Consider the following 16313-nt stretch of genomic DNA (forward strand, 5'->3'; position numbering starts at 1 on the left):
CTCGGTGCGGAATACAGTTTTAATCTGCCAGGAAGTTTCATATTACTTACCCCCACATAAATCTCGCTTATTGACCAAGAGGAGAAAATTCGAAAAATTACAGCCAATACCGGGGAATACCGACAATCATTCTTCCCACTCACACTTAGCTAGTGGAACAGGGTTTGAAGGATCCGATAGTGGTACCGAAAGTACCCTCCGCCACTCACCATTAGGTGGTTTGCGAGTATGATGTAGATGTACTGATTGTCAGTCAGCTACGTCTCCATCACAATGACTGCAGAGGAGGTAAAAACGAATGAAATACGGACATGTGTCTATTCTATCGCCAATCAAGCTCATTTATCACCAGACCTCAGCATTTTGTGCGCAGACGATGTTTAATGCTTAATGAATCTAAAGACAACATAAGCACAAAAAGCTTATAGCCATACACTAATATCTCCGCCCGCCCTGCTCCGGTATCGATATCGCCTCATTCGAGAACGTGGATCGTAATCATGTAAGTGTGTCATGCATGATCCTTGGTGGGGGGCGCCTCGTGTAGCGCCTGAGACGTGGCCTGTGAAAACTGCTGCATCTGAGAAAGGTTAAAGGCTTCAATACAACATTTGTGTGTTTTAAATCAGTTTCTGAAGTTTCATCATCGATGAGATATTATAAAGTCAGAATTTCGGCATTAGTTTGTCGTGTCTTCGAGGTAACTACCAGCCATGTCGTGACGGTTACAGAACCAACAAACATGGACGAAAATTATGACCACCGACCTACTGTCGACATAAACTTGTCCGGCGACAGCCTGGCAAGAATGACTGCTAGTCAGACACACGCACGGTACGTGTAGCGTAAGTCAGCATGCTGTCCTTGTGTAGAATGGGGAAGAAGGCTGGTAGCATTCATCTCACGCTAGGTGAGGGCAGCCCTACGTCTTAGTGACGTAGGCACGAGTCGTCATGAGTTTCACGAGTTGTCCTATCGACTGTTCTGTGCAATCTGTATATATCGACTGTTGTGTGCGTGTTGAATCTACATTGTCATTTGTTTGTGTGCTTTGACTGTCCTATTGTCCGGTGTTGCTAGCGTGTACGTCGTTCTGAACATGGGTTCTAACGGAGATGAGAAAGCTTTCGAGCAGATCCATAAAGATATCTTTCTTAGTTGACTTAAAACATGAAGGCAAAATTAATTGGAACTAGATGGTTTGATGTGAATGAGATTTTCACTCTGCGGCGGAGTGTGCTCTGCAGAGATAGATGGTTTAATATTTCCAGAAACATTCGGAACTATCTTCGGAACCACTTCAATTTCTCAGTTTAATGTTTTACGCACGATTCATCGGATTTAAAAAGCATGAGAAGCTTTTTTTTTACCTTCGTTATGGCTCCTTCGTTCAGACATTAATTATGTTCATGAAACACACAATAACGTCGAACATTGTTGGGATTACATTTAATAATTCTTTGAGCTGGGATGAGCACAACTCCTGTCACTTCGTTTGTACACATGTATTTACATTTAGCTTTGACGTTATCGGTACAACTGCAAAGATCTACATGCGTACTCATTTAGTCGATTTAGATTATTTACGTCACGACGACGTAGCGTTACGTCATTATGACGTAGGGCTCTCCTCACCTGGCGCGAGATGAATGCTACCCGGGGAAGGGGCGTGATCTATCTGGATTTGACCGAAGGCAGATTGTGATGGGCCAGAGGCTCGGCACGAGCATTTCGGAAACTGTACGATTTGTTGAGTTTACTTATACACTCCTGGAAATTCCAATAAGAACACCGTAAATTCATTGTCCCAGGATGGGACAACTTTATTGACACATTCCTGGGGTCAGATACATCACATGATCACACTGACAGAGCTATAGGCACGTAGACACAGGCAACAGAGCATGCACAATGTCGGCACTAGTACAGTGTATATCCACCTTTCGCAGCAATGCAGGATGCTATTCTCCCATGGAGACGATCGTACAGATGCTGGATGTAGTCCTGTGGAACGGCTTGCCATGCCATTTCCACCTGGCGCCTCAGTTGGACCAGCGTTCGTGCTGGTCGTGCAGACCGCGTGAGACGACGCTTCATCCAATCCCAAACATGCTCAATGGGGGGACAGATCCGGAGATCTTGCAGGCCAGGGTAGTTGACTTACACCTTCTAGAGCACGTTGGGTGGCACTGGATACATGCGGACTTGCATTGTCCTGTTGGAACAGCAAGTTCCCTTGCCGGTCTAGGAATGGTAGAACGATGGGTTCGATGACGGTTTGGATGTACTGTGCCCTATTCAGTGTCCCCTCGACGATCACCAGAGGTGTACGGCCAGTGTAGGAGTTCGCTCCCCACACCATGATGCCGGATGTTGGCCCTGTGTGCCTCGGTCGTATGCAGTCCTGATTGTGGCGCTCACCTGCACGGCGCCAAACACGCATACGACCATCATTGGCACCAAGGCAGAAGCGACTCTCATCGATGAAGACGACACGTCTCCATTCGTCCCTCCATTCACGCCTGTCGCGACACCACTGGAGGCGGGCTGCACGATGTTGGGGCGTGAGCGGAAGACGGCCTAACGGTGTGCGGGACCGTAGCCCAGCTTCATGGAGACGGTTGCGAATGGTCCTCGCCGATACCCCAGGAGCAACAGTGTCCCTAATTTGCTGGGAAGTGGCGGTGCGGTCCCCTACGGCACTGCGTAGGATCCTACGGTCTTGGCGTGCATCCGTGCGTCGCTGCGGTCCGGTCCCAGGTCGACGGGCACTTGCACCTTCCGCCGACCACTGGCGACAACATCGATGTACTGTGGAGACCTCATGCCCCACGTGTTGAGCAATTCGGCGGTACGTCCACCCGGCCTCCCGCATGCCCACTATACGCCCTCGCTCAAAGTCCGTCAACTGCACATACGTTTCACGTCCACGCTGTCGCGGCATGCTACCATTGTTAAAGACTGCGATGGAGCTCCGTATGCCACGCCAAACTGGCTGACACTGACGGCGGTGGTGCACAAATGCTGCGCAGCTAGCGCCATTCGACGGCCAACACCGCGGTTCCTGGTGTGTCCGCTGTGCCGTGCGTGTGATCATTGCTTGTACAGCCCTCTCGCAGTGTCCGGAGCAAGTATGGTGGGTCTGACACACCGGTGTCAATGTGTTCTTTTTTCCATTTCCAGGAGTGTACAATGTGATGAAGCAAATCTGTGCATTCCCCCGCAACCTGTAGCCAATCTGAAACTTCTTGTCAGATTAAAACAGTCTGTTCGACCGGGACTCGAAACTGGGACTTTTGCCTTTTGCAGGCGAGTGCTCTACCGACTGACCTGCAGTCTGATTCACGAACGCTTGCGGTCCAGTCGGGTCGAGTGTTGCCAGTTCCAAGCAACATTTACGGTAAGCGCATGAAGGAGCTTTGCGCTGGATGGAAGCGTGTATCTCGCAAATTATGTCCCTCGCTTGATTCTGTAAATTTTTGGCGCTTACCACCATCATCCCCCACTACGAATCTCAACAAATGGGCTAAAAATTCAGTGAATAACTCGCTGCGATCACTTTTAATTCTCGCACTGGCAACTACGTCCATGGCAGAGCTCTCAGGACACTACTTAACGCTCACTGGCTGTCGCAAATGCGTGACGTTACGCGGGCAGTATAAGCCTAAACTCGTCGTTTGTGACTCCGACTAAAGCCACGAACGACTCATGGCTTTATTTTCGCCACTACCTCATCTCCTGCCAGACGGGTGTGGCCGAGCGGTTCTAAGCGCTTCAGTCTGGAGCGGAGCGACCGCTACGGTCGCAGGTTCGAATCCTGCCTCGGGAATGGATGTGTGTGATGTCCTTAGGTTAGTTAGATTTAATTAGTTCTAAGTTCTAGGCGTCTGATGACCTCAGAAGTAAAGTCCCATAGTGCGCAGATCCATTTGAACCATTTTTGAACCTCATCTCCTACCTTCATTCTGTAGCTAATTAATGAACAATTGCAGGTCGAATTCTGGGATCAATCAATAGCTGGTACTTGCAGCCTCAAATGAATACGCCCCAAGGGGAAACCAGTATGTGCATGTATGCACTCGGCCCTATAAATATTCCAGTCCATATGTCTGTGTTTGGTAATACTGTGTGCAGCCGTATGCGTTTTTAGTCTCCCAGGCCATTTACACGCTGAAGAATGAATACTGTGTAACAGGTTACTGTGACTAACATATTCACAACAGGTTTTTTTTCTTTATTGTATATTAATCCCCCATTGGGGTGGGCTGGCAGCAGCATATGCGCTGCTCTTCAGCCGAAAGACACAGAACAAACAATGGAAGACATTTAAAAACATACAAAGGAGAGAATTTGGTGAACATAGATATAAAAAAGGGGGTACATCATGGAAGGCAATTGACAAAAAAAGGGGCGACTGTAAAATGGAGATAAAAAACTGTTTGAAAGTAGCGCACACAAAAAGCCACACACTGCGACAATTAAAAGAACACAAGGCACAGTATGACTGGAGCATAAAAAGTATCGACTGATGGCGTAGCACATAACAAACACTGACGGCGAACCTCAAGGCAGTAGAGAATTAAAAATCACACCTCTTGACGCACAGGAGAAACAGCACTAAACACAACACTGACGTGGCACGCTGACGTGGCACACTGACGATTATCAAAATGGAGGATCTGCCAGGCGCAAGGGGATGAGGGAGACCGGAAGAAGAGAGGGTGGGAGGGAAGGGAAGAGAGAGGGGAGATGGGCGGGGGGCGCGCTGAAGAGGCCCAGGTAGGGAGGGATGTGGGAAGGAAAGAGGCAAGGATGGGGTGAAGGGTCTCAGGGGTGGAAGAGGAAAGTCCATTCTGGGAGAAGGAGGGGAGAGGAAACAGGGGGCCCTGGGAAGGGGGGGGGGGGGGGGAACAAGGCCAGGTTATAGTTGGAAGGAAGGGTAGATGTCACGGCAAAGTTCGTCATCTGGGAGGAGGAGGCACTGGAAATTGCCCTGATGAACAGTCATCAATGGGGTATCATATGTATTATTTATCAGGTCAACATCCCTTTTTCTCAACACATACTAATCGTACAGGTACGAAACAGGTATCGTTAAAAAGATTTTTTAACCGGATTCTGACATTGCATACTGATTATGTGCTAAAACATTCTAATTGTGGAAAATTTTAACATAAAAGAGACTTTTTAACTATAATAGGCAATAGGGCATCATGGATTCCCCAGGTTCACGCACACATTTTTATGAAGCTAACTTATTAATTGCGAATAACAGACTTCCTTTTCATTTTATCTTATTACAAATACCATTTAATTTGTTTTAAAAAAACTAAACTAAACTAAACTCCTCCCGAACAGGCCACGAAGGCTCAACAGTACCGACCCTCCGCAGTGTCATCCTCAGTCCAAAGGGGTCATTGGATGCGACTTTTTTCCGTCAATGTATTTGTGTATATTTAAACAGTAATGTCCCTCTAGCACTCCTTTGTGGAACAAACAAAGTTACTTTTAAATCTGTCTATCTCGTCCCGTTAAGAACGACGTGGCGAGTTTCATCTGCTAAGAAGTCCTGAATCTAGTAACAAATCTGGAACGATACTGGGGAAGCTGATGTTCTATTCATCAAATGACAGACCAGAACTGAAACATGCTGGCAAATTAAAACTCTAGGACGAACCGAGGCACGAACTCTGGACCTTTGGCTTACGTGTACAAATGCTCTACCAACTGAGCCACCCATCCTTACAGTTTTACTTCCTACAGTACCTCATTTCACACCTTCCAAACTTCACAGAAGTTCTCCAGCGGAACTTGTGGGACTACACTCCTGTAAGAAAGGATATTACGGAGACATGGCTTAGCTACAGCCAGGGGGATGTCCCCAGAATGAATTTTCAAGCTGCAGTGGAGTGTGCACTGATATGAAACTTACTGGCAGGTTAAAACTGTGTGTCGAACCGAGACTGAAACTCTGAATCTTTGCCTTACTGAAACTCTGAATCTTTGCCTTTCGCGGGAAAACGCTCTACCGAATGAGCTACTCAGGCACGTCTCACGACCCGTCCGCGTAGCTTCCCTCGTCCCGATTTCGAGTATCGGTTCAGAACACAGTTTTAATCTGCCGGGAAGTTTCATATCAGCTCTCACTTCGCTGCAGAATCAAAATTTGATTCTAGCCCAGGATAGTAGGGAATGCCTTGCGAAAGACAAGCAACACGGCATCAGCCTGGCCACCGTTGTCTACGGTGCTCTGGATGTCAGGGAACACCAGGCATCCACATTTGTATCTGAATCAGTACTCTGTGAAGCAATATGAAGTTCATGGAACACTGTCTTGCCTGTTGTAATGTTCATTATATCTTCTTCCTACTCGGCTCGCGAACGGAATGCGGGAAAAATTATTGCTTACACCTGTGAGTGAGCAGTAATTAGTCGAATCTTGTTTCGAAGTTCCTACGACAGCAGCACATAGGAGACTGTAGTGTACTCCTAAATTCCTCCTTGAAACTTATTAAGTAGGCTTTCGCTATGCAGTTTCAAATTTCTGCCAGTTCAGGTTTTTGGGCATCTCCCTGACGCTCTCTATGTGTGAACTTTCGTGCTGTCCTTCTTTGCATCTGTCCAGTATCCGCCAATAGTTCCATTTAGTGGTGGTGGTGGTTAGTGTTTAACGTCCCGTCGACAACGAGGTCATTAGAGACGGAGCGAAAGCTCAGGTTGGGGAAGGATTGGGAAGGAAATCGGCCGTGCCCTTTCAAAGGAACCATCCCGGCATTTGCCTCAAACGATTTAGGGAAATCACGGAAAACCTAAATCAGGATGGCTGGAGACGGGATTGAACCGTCGTCCTCCCGAATGCGAGTCCAGTGTAGTTCCATTTGGTACAGATCCCAAATACTTGAGCAATAATCTAGAATTGGTCGCATGAATATTTTATAAGCAATCTTATTTGTAGACATGTCGCATTTTGCCAGTGTCCTGTCGATAATCAAAGCCTACCACATGCATTACCTATAACTAAGCCTTTGTGATCATTTGAGTTCATACCCCCACAAACTGTTACACCTACGTATTTGTCTTAGTTCACCTATTCTAATAGTGACTTATTGATATTGTATGCATAAAATACTTCATTTTTGTTTGTTTGTGAAGTGCGTAACTTTACAATTCTGAATACTATAAAGCGTGTTGTCAGTCCTTGCACCACACTGAAATCTTATCAAAGTCTGTTCAAAATGTTCAAATGTGTGTGAAATCTTATGGGACTTAATTGCTAAGGTCATCAGTCCCTAAGCTTACACACTACTTAAACTAAATTTTTCCAAAGACAAACACACTCACCCATGCCCGAGGGAGGACTCGAACCTCCGCCGGGACCAGCGCACAGTCAAGGTCTGTCTCAATACCTATATACCTTTTCTCTGCTAGTATTTTGCTACAAATAGCTGCATAATCTGCGAAAAACCTAAGGTTACTGATAATATTATCTGCGAGGCCATGAACAGCAAAGGTTGCAACACACATTTCTGGAGCACACATGAAGCTACTTCTATACACGCTGTTCTAAGCGACGTGCTGTGCTCCACCTGGTAGAAAGCCCTCAGCCCAAACGCAAATCGGGAAGCACGTTGGGAAAGTTGGTACTGAACAACAGTGTGTCTCCAGAAGAGCTTCTGTAAAGTTTGGAAGGTAGGAGACGGATACTGGCAGAAGTAAAGCTGTGAGTACCGGGCGTGAGTCGTGCTCGGTAGCTCAGTTGGTAGAGCACTTGCCCGCGAAAGGCAAAGGTCCCGAGTTCGAGTCTCGGTCGGGCGCACAGTTTTAATCTGCCAGGAAGTTTCAACAGTGTGTCTGTTTCTCGAGTGCCTATCAGAAGTCAAGTAACGCGGCAGACGGGCATCCAAGAGGGGAGGGGGTGACCCCCGTCCCCTCCCATTCCCCCCCCCCCCCCAAAAAAACTAAATTTCCGTAGAAGCGTATATACTTTTACACGTATCAATTTTCATATTTCACACCTCCCTGCTGGGCTGCAAGGAAACTTGGCACGGCGGAGGCTCTCGCCTAATAGATCGGCAACCCTTTTGGCACCACCATGTGGGCAGCTGCTACTGCCCCTGCACGCCGCAGCATCGCAAGGACGATACGACGTCGTGGAGACCGGCCACCAGGTGCGAAGCCGGCGCAAACAGAAGGCCCCATCACCTTGAACAATACGTGGAAAAAACTGCTACGGTCTACAACACAAAGTTACTGAAGGAAATACGCAAAGAGACGAGCAGAAATGATACTTTTACTCAAAGACAATAATCACGCTGAAGACATCGCGATTCATGATGGTGTCCTCCACATTACAAAACGCAGAACATGATTTTTAATAGAATGAGTGATCACCAGGGACGGGAATGCACGCTCTCCAACATGCTCTCATGCTAGCCAGAATATTGGTAAGAAACTCTTGTGATAGAACGTGCCATTCCTCAAAGAAATGGTTCAAATGGGTCTAAGCACTGTGGGACTTAACATCTGAGGTCATCAGTCCCCTAGACTTAGAACTACTTAAACCTAACTAACCTTAGGAAATCACAAAGATCCATGTCCGAGGCAGGATTCGAACCTGCGTGCCATTCCTCCCAACAGCACGGTTGCCAACTGGTGACGGTCGTTGGTGCGCATGTACGTGCTACAGTACTTCTTCTCAAAGCATTCCACACGTGCTCGATTGAATTTGAGTGGGTGGAAAGGGCACCCCAATCTTTCACCAAATATTCTCATGCTCCAAAAGCTGCTTCACCTGCAAAGTTCTAATAACTGACGATGTTCCTGGGTACATTACGTGTTCCCACGTCTCACCATATGAGGGTACGTACAACATGGTTGAAATGTTCGTTTTGGTGATCCAGATATTATGGTGTGGAGAGGCATCATGTTGCATGGGCGAACTGACCTCCAAATCATTGAACTCGGTACACCCACTGGTCATTCCCTATTTAGGTCTTTGCAGGGATGCATTCGACCCTGTCTTTATTTTTCTAGACGACAAAGTGCGAACGCATCGAACAGCGCTGGTGGGGAAGCTCATGGAACGAGACGACATTCGTCGAATGGACTGGCGTGCCCGATCTCTCGACTTTGGGATGTGTTATGGAGACACACTGCAGCACGTCCACATCTAGCAACGGCCATCCAGCCGTTGTGAAGCGCGCTGATGGAGGAACGGAAGGACCCACTACAAGAACTTCTTACTAAGCTTGTGGCCAGTATGGGAGCACATTGCAGAGCACGTATTGCCGTCGGTGTTGATCACACGCTCTATTAAGAGCCATCTCTCGACTTTTGTTATGTCCTAGGAACCACCATAAATTGCTGTGACTTCAGTGTAATAAGTGTGATCGAATAAAAGGGTCATTTATATTTCTTATTTGAATGCATGGTGTCTGTTCCTTCGAAAGAACAGACACTACACAGATTCCGCAGCTGTGACACACTACGTGAAATTGAAAGGGGATGACTGCTATCAGCTCCAGTGGGAAATTAAGGGTAATCAGCAGCGACTACCGAAAATATGTAGCGGACCGGGATCTCCTGCTTACTAGGCAGGTGCGGTAACCACTGCGCCATCCGGGACACCGTGTTTTTCGCAACTGCACGGACTATCTCGGTATGCCTCACCGGCGATCCACACTCCCACCGAGCGCCACCTATCTGCAGGCTTGTGAAGTATTTGAATGCATGGTGTCTGGTCACCTTCCATTTATATTTATAATCGCCTTATTATGTACTTCTTCTAGTTATCTACTGTACTAAACTGTAGCAGTTCCTTCTATGTATGTTCCAAGTTTCATAAAGCTATGTTACTTAGCAGTGATAGATGATGCAACAGCTACTTTCGACCTTAATTTTTGCATAGCACTGAATCGTAGTTCTTAAATTAAATGCGTGACGCCCAGGCTCATATTTTCAGAGGAATTTAAATGCAAAAAGTGATGCACTAGGTAGTGATATAAACAAATTACTATTCAGTATTAAAACATTTTATATATTGCACTACTGGCCATTAAAATTGCTACACCAAGAAGAAATGCAGATGATAAACGGGTATTCATTGGACAAATATATTATACTAGAACTGACATGTAATTACATTTTCACGCAATTTTGGTGCATAGATCGTGAGAAATCAGTACCCAGAACAACCACCTCTGGCCGTAATAACGTCCTTGATACGCCTAGGCATTGAGTCAAACAGAGCTTGGATGGCATGTACAGATACAGCTGCACACGCAGCTTCAACACGACACCACAGTTCATCAAGAGTAGTGACTGGCGTATTGCGACCAGCCAGTTGCTCGGCCACCATTGACCAGACGTTTTCAATTGGTGAAAGATCTGGAGAATGTGCTGGCTAGGGTAGCAGTCGAACATTTTCTGTATCAACAAAGGCCCTACAGGACCTGCAACATGCGGTCGTTCATTATCCTGCTGAAATGTAGGCTTTCGCAGGGATCGAATGAAGGGTAGAGCCACGGGTCTTAACACATTTGAAATGTAACGTCCACTGTTCTAAGTACCGCCAATGCCAACAAGAGGTGACCAATGGCGCCCCATACCATCACGCCGGGTGATACGCCAGTATGGCGATAACGAATACACGCTTCCAATGTGCGTTCAACCGCGATGTCGCCAAACACGGATGCGACCATCATGATGCTGTAAACAGAACCTAGATTCATCCCAAAAAATGACCTTTTGCCATTCGTCCACCCAGCTCGGCGCTGAGTACACCATCGCAGGCGCTCCTGTCTGATGCAGCGTCAAGGGTAACCGCAGCCATGGTCTCCGAGCTGATAGTCCATGCTACTGCAAGCGTCGTCGAACTGTTCGTGCAGATGGTTGTTGTCTTGCGAAAGTCCCCATCTGTAGACTCAGGGATCGAGACGTGGTTGCACGATCCGTTACGGCCATGCGTTTAAGATGCCTGTCATCTCGAAGCCGTTGGGATTTAGCACGGTGTTCCGTATTACCATCCTGAATCCACCGATTCCATATTCTGCTAACAGTCATTGCATCTCGACCAACGCGAGCAGCAATGTCGCGATACGATAAACCGCAATCGCGATAGGCTACAATCCGACCTTTATCAAAGTCGGAAACGTCATGGTACTCATTTCTCCTCCTTACACGAGGCATCACAACAACGTTTCACCAGGCATCGCAGGTCAAGTGCTGTTTGTGTATGAGAAATCGGTTGGAAACTTTCCTCATGTCAGCACGTTGTAGGTGTAGCCACCGGCGCCAGCCTTGTGTGAATGCTCTGAGAAGCTAATCTTCTGCATACCACAGCATCTTCTTCCTGTCGGTTAAATTTCGCGTCTGTAGCACGTCATCTTCGTGGTGTAGCGGTTTTAATTTCCAGTAGTGTGATATTAAAATCGTAGGTCTCTGTGGCACGTCAAAACTGTAGGTGACCGCAAGTAGACTGAAGTGACATAAGTCATAGGCTAGTGATATGCACATACGATGGCGGTAGCATCGCGTACAAAAATGGCTCTAAGCACTGTGGGCATCTGAGGTCATCAGTCCCCGAGACTTAGAACTACTTAAACCCCTAGTAACCTAAGGACATCACACACATCCATGCCCGAGGCAGCATTCGAACCTGCGACTGTAACAGCCGCGCGGTTCCGGACTGAAGCGCCTAGAACAGCTCGGTCACAGCGGCCGGCAGCATCGCGTACACAAGGTACAAAAGGGTAGTGTATTGGCGGAGCTGTCATTTGTACTCAAGTTATTCCTGTGAAAAGGTTTCTGAAGTGATTATCGCTGCACGACGGGAATTTCCAGACTTGGAACGCGGGAAGTTAGATGGAGGCAGACAAGTTAGTTGGAGCCAAACGCATGGACCATTCGATTTCGGAAACCGTTAGGAAATTGAAGATTCCGGTACCCACAGGTTCAAGAGTGTGCCGGTGATACCAAATTTAAGGCACTACCTCTCACCACAGACAACCTAGTGGCCGATGGCGTTCACTTACCGACTGAGAGATGCTGCGTTTGCGTTAAGTTGTCAGTGCTTACAGACAAGCAACACTCCGAACATAACAACAGAAATCAATGTGGGACGTACGACGAGCGTACTCTTTAGGACAGTGCGGCGAAATTTGGCGTTAATGGGTTATGGCAACAGACGACCGACGCAAGTGCCTTTGCTAAGGACCGAGCGAGGTGGCGCAGTGACTAGCACACTGAACTCGCATTCGGGAGAACGACGGTTCAATTCCGCGGCGGCCATCCTGATTTAGGTTTTCCGTGATTGCCCTAAATCGCTCCGGGCAAATGCCGGGATGGTTCCTTTGCAAGGGCACGGCCGACTTCCTTCCCCGTCCTTCCATAATCCGATGAGACCGATGATCTCGCTGTCTGGTCTCCTCCTCCAAAGAACCCAGCCTTTGCTAACAATACGATATCGCCTGCACCGCTTCTCCTGGGCTCGTGACTGTATCACGTTGGACCCAAGACGACTTGAAAACCGTGACCAGGTCGGATGAGTCCGGATTTCAGGTGGTAAGAGCTGATGGTGCGGTTCGAGTTTGGCGCAGTCCATAAACCCACTTTGTCAACAAGGCACTGTGCAAGCTTGCGGTGGCTCCATAACGGTGTGGGCTGTGTTTGTACGGGATGGACTGGATCCTCTGTATGTTCGGCTACTTGCAGATCATTTGCAGCTGTTCATGAACGTCATGTTCCCAAACAACGATGCAATTTTTGCCGATGAGAATACGCCATCTCACCGGGCAACAATTGTTCGCGATTGGTTTGAACAATTCGAGCGAAAGATTTAGCCACCCAGTTCACCCGACTGGAATCTCTTTGAATATTTATAGGACGTAATGGAGAGGTCAGTTCGTGTAGAAAATAGTGCCCCGGCAACTTTCGCAATTACGGACGGCTATAGAGGCAGCATGGCCCAATATTTCTGCAATTCACTTCCATTGGCTTGTTGAGTCTGTGCCACATCGTGTTGCTGCAGGCAAGAGGTCCTATACAATTTCCACAACGAAATTCTGTCTCGAAATCTGGCAGGAAACCCAAAGAGATTCTGGTCGTACATAAGGCACTTCAGTGGCAAGATGCAATCAGTACCTTCTCTGCGTGATAACAACGGTGAAGTCATTGTGACAGTGACACTAATGCAAAGTTATTAAACACGGTTTTCCAAAACTCCTTCACCAAAGAAGACGAAGTAAATATTCTTGAATTCCAATCAAGAACAAGTGCCAAGATGAGAAACATAGAAGTAGATGTCCTCGGTGTAACAAAGCAGCTTAAATCACTTAATAAAGGCAAGGCCTCCGGTCCATATTGTACCCCAGTCAGGTTCCTCTCAGAGTATGCTGATAAAATAGCTCTATATTTAGCAATTATATACAACGACTCGCTCACAGAAAGAGCCGTACCTAAAGACTGGAAAATTGCTCAAGTCACACCAATACCCAAAAAGGGAAGTAGGAGTAATCCGCTGAATTACAGGCGGATATTACTAACGTCGATTTGCAGCAAGGTTTTAGAACATATACTGTATTCGAACATTATGAAATACCTCGAAGAAAACGATTTATTGGCATATAGTCAGGACGGATTCAGAAAATGACAACTAGCTCTTTATACTCATGAAGTAATAAGTGCTATCGGCAGGGGATGGCAAATTGATCCCATATTTTTAGATTTCCAGAAGGCTTTCGACAACGTTGCTCAAAAGCGTCTTCTAACCAAACTGCATACCTACGGAGTCGCCTCAGTTGTGCGACTGGATTCGTGATTTCCTGTCAGAAAGGTCGCAGTTCCTAGTAATAGACGGAAAGTCATAGAGTAAAACAGAAGTAATATCCGGCGTTCCCCAAGGAAGTGTTATAGGCCCTCTATTGTCCCTGATCTATATTAACAACACAGGAGGCAATCTGAGTAACCGTCTTCGATTGTTTGTAGATGAGGCTGTCATGTACCGTCTTGTAGAGTGATCAGATGATGAAAACGACTTGCAAAATGATTTAGGTAAGATATCTGTATGATGCGAAAAGTGGCAATTGATCCTGAATAAAGAAAAGTGTGAAGTTATTCATATGAGTACTAAAAGAAATCAGCTAAATTTCTATTACGCGATAAGTCACACAAATCTGAAGGCTGTAAATTCAACTAAATACTTAGGGATTACAATTACAAATAACCTAAATTGGAACGATCAGATAGATAATATTGTGGCTAGAGCAAACCAAAGACTGTGATTCATTGGCAGAACACTTAGAAGGTGCAACAGAGACTGCTTACACTACACTTGTCCGCCGTATCATGGAGTATTGCTGTGCGGTGTGGGATCCGCATCAGGTGGGACTGACAGATGACATCGAAAAAGTACAAAGAAAGGCAGCTCGTTTTGTATTATTGCGAAATAGGGGAGTGATACATGAATTGGAGTGGCAATTATTAAAACAAGGCGTTTTTCGTTGCGACGGGATCTTCTCATGAAATTTCAATCACCAGTTTTCTGCTCCGATTGCGAAAACATTTTGTTGGCAACCACCTACATAGGGAGAAATGATCATCACGGTAAAATAAGGGAAATCAGGACTCACACAGAAAAATTTAATTGCTCGTTTTTGCCGCGCGCTGTTCGAGAGTGTTAGGGTAGAGAGACAGCCTGAAGGCGGTTCATTGAACGCTCTGCCAGGCACTTTATTGTTGAAACGTCCCCTTAGAAAAATTATTGAATTACTGTGCTGATAAACCTCTTACATTATTTGATTTTGAAACAGCTGAGCGAAACTGAACGTACTCAGACATTTCGCTCTTTACCTATTCTGATCAACACTAAACTGACACACAATATTTTTAGCCCAACGCAATCTGACTTTCAATAATAACTATAAAAGAATGGCCCTGACTAACATTAACCGAAACCATTCAGAAATCACTTACCTCACAAAAGTCTTCGTTAGTCGAACTACTGCAATACAGTGAGCGCCACTACTGTCAGCTAAATAAAAGATTCTAACTACTGAAAGCACTAACTACTGATAGGCATAGTTAGCAAATGAAAGATTTTGATAGAGAACAAACAATGTGTTTACCATAATAGTGTTCAGAAGTCATAACATATATAGCAGTTCATGACATCCAGGCTTAAAAATTTACTGTCTCTGATGGACACACCTAGGCGCGCAGTCCGGAACCGTGCGACTGCTACGGTCGCAGGTTCGAATCCTGCCTCGGGCATGGATGTGTGTGATATCCTTAGGTTAGTTAGGTTTAAGTAGTTCTAAGTTCTAGGGGACTGATGACCACAGCAGTTGAGTCCCATAGTGCTCAGAGCCATTTTTTGATGGACACACGTCCAGATCATCCGCTCTCAAAACTCCGCCATCTCTCTCCCCACATCCACCACTGCTGGCGGCTCACCTCCAACTGCGCAATGCTATGCACTGTTAACAGCCAACTGCCCAACACTACAATAGCGAATACTCTAACAATGCCAACCAGCCACAGACTGCACACAGCACAGCCAGTGATTTTCATACAGAGAGCTACGTTACGTTACTGACATAATAACCTAAATAGCCTACTTACATTGTGAATAGCAGAGTAATCACATAGATGTAGATGTAGAAGAGGTACCCCATGACTTCAATGTATTTTTGGAGGGGGGGGGGGGTACAGTAACGCTCTGAGATCCGGTGATCCACCACCAGATCCGTACCCTTTTCACGGTCTGCCTCGAAGTGAGTACTAGTGGGCATACCTGTGCGTCAGTGGTCGCCACGCTGAGCGGCTGCTCCTCGGAGCGTGCTGCCGCCACCAACGTGAGTAGGGCGGCGACCGCTACCACCAGGCACCTCCTGCCGTTGCCCATGCCGACTGCTGACTGCCTGGCCGGCCCAACCCGCTCCCTCCAGGCTCCCCTCCAGTGCCCCTCCAGCCGCTGTCCGACACTCGCCAGCTGTAGGTCAGTGTCGGCGCTCTCGGGCCGCGACCGCCGACTCGCCCGCTTCCTCCGGTGTCGCACTCGTTGCGAGTTCCCGTTAGGCGGCCAATGCAGGTCGTCAAGAGGCGGCCCTCCTGGGATTGGAGCGCGTAGGCCCGTGAACAGCCACCACTGACTATTCGCCTCTACCTGGAATACAATAAGGATTACATATTGTATGGCGCGGCTGAAATGTTCCCTTCGTCTGTTCCTCGAAGCTTCCATAGCGTCGCACGGAGGATCATCGACAGACGTACAGGATGTCACTCTTCAGTTTTAAACAGGGATGGGGCCATCTACA

At 47.1% G+C, this 16313-nt stretch overlaps 1 protein-coding gene across 1 annotated transcript in view; it reads right to left on the reverse strand.

Annotated features, from left to right (window-relative positions):
- Positions 1-16038, reverse strand: part of LOC126281377 (inter-alpha-trypsin inhibitor heavy chain H4-like) — a 126392-nt gene extending 110354 nt beyond the window's left edge. The window contains exon 1 of the mRNA XM_049980299.1: positions 15791-16038. Within this exon, the coding sequence (XP_049836256.1) occupies positions 15791-15901 (111 nt within the window). The 5' untranslated portion in view covers positions 15902-16038. The remainder of the gene's footprint in view (positions 1-15790) is intronic.
- Between the last annotated feature and the right edge of the window lie 275 nt (positions 16039-16313).

This window comes from Schistocerca gregaria, chromosome 1, assembly GCF_023897955.1.
Source record: "Schistocerca gregaria isolate iqSchGreg1 chromosome 1, iqSchGreg1.2, whole genome shotgun sequence".
In the NCBI taxonomy this organism is placed as follows: Eukaryota; Metazoa; Arthropoda; class Insecta; order Orthoptera; family Acrididae; genus Schistocerca; species Schistocerca gregaria.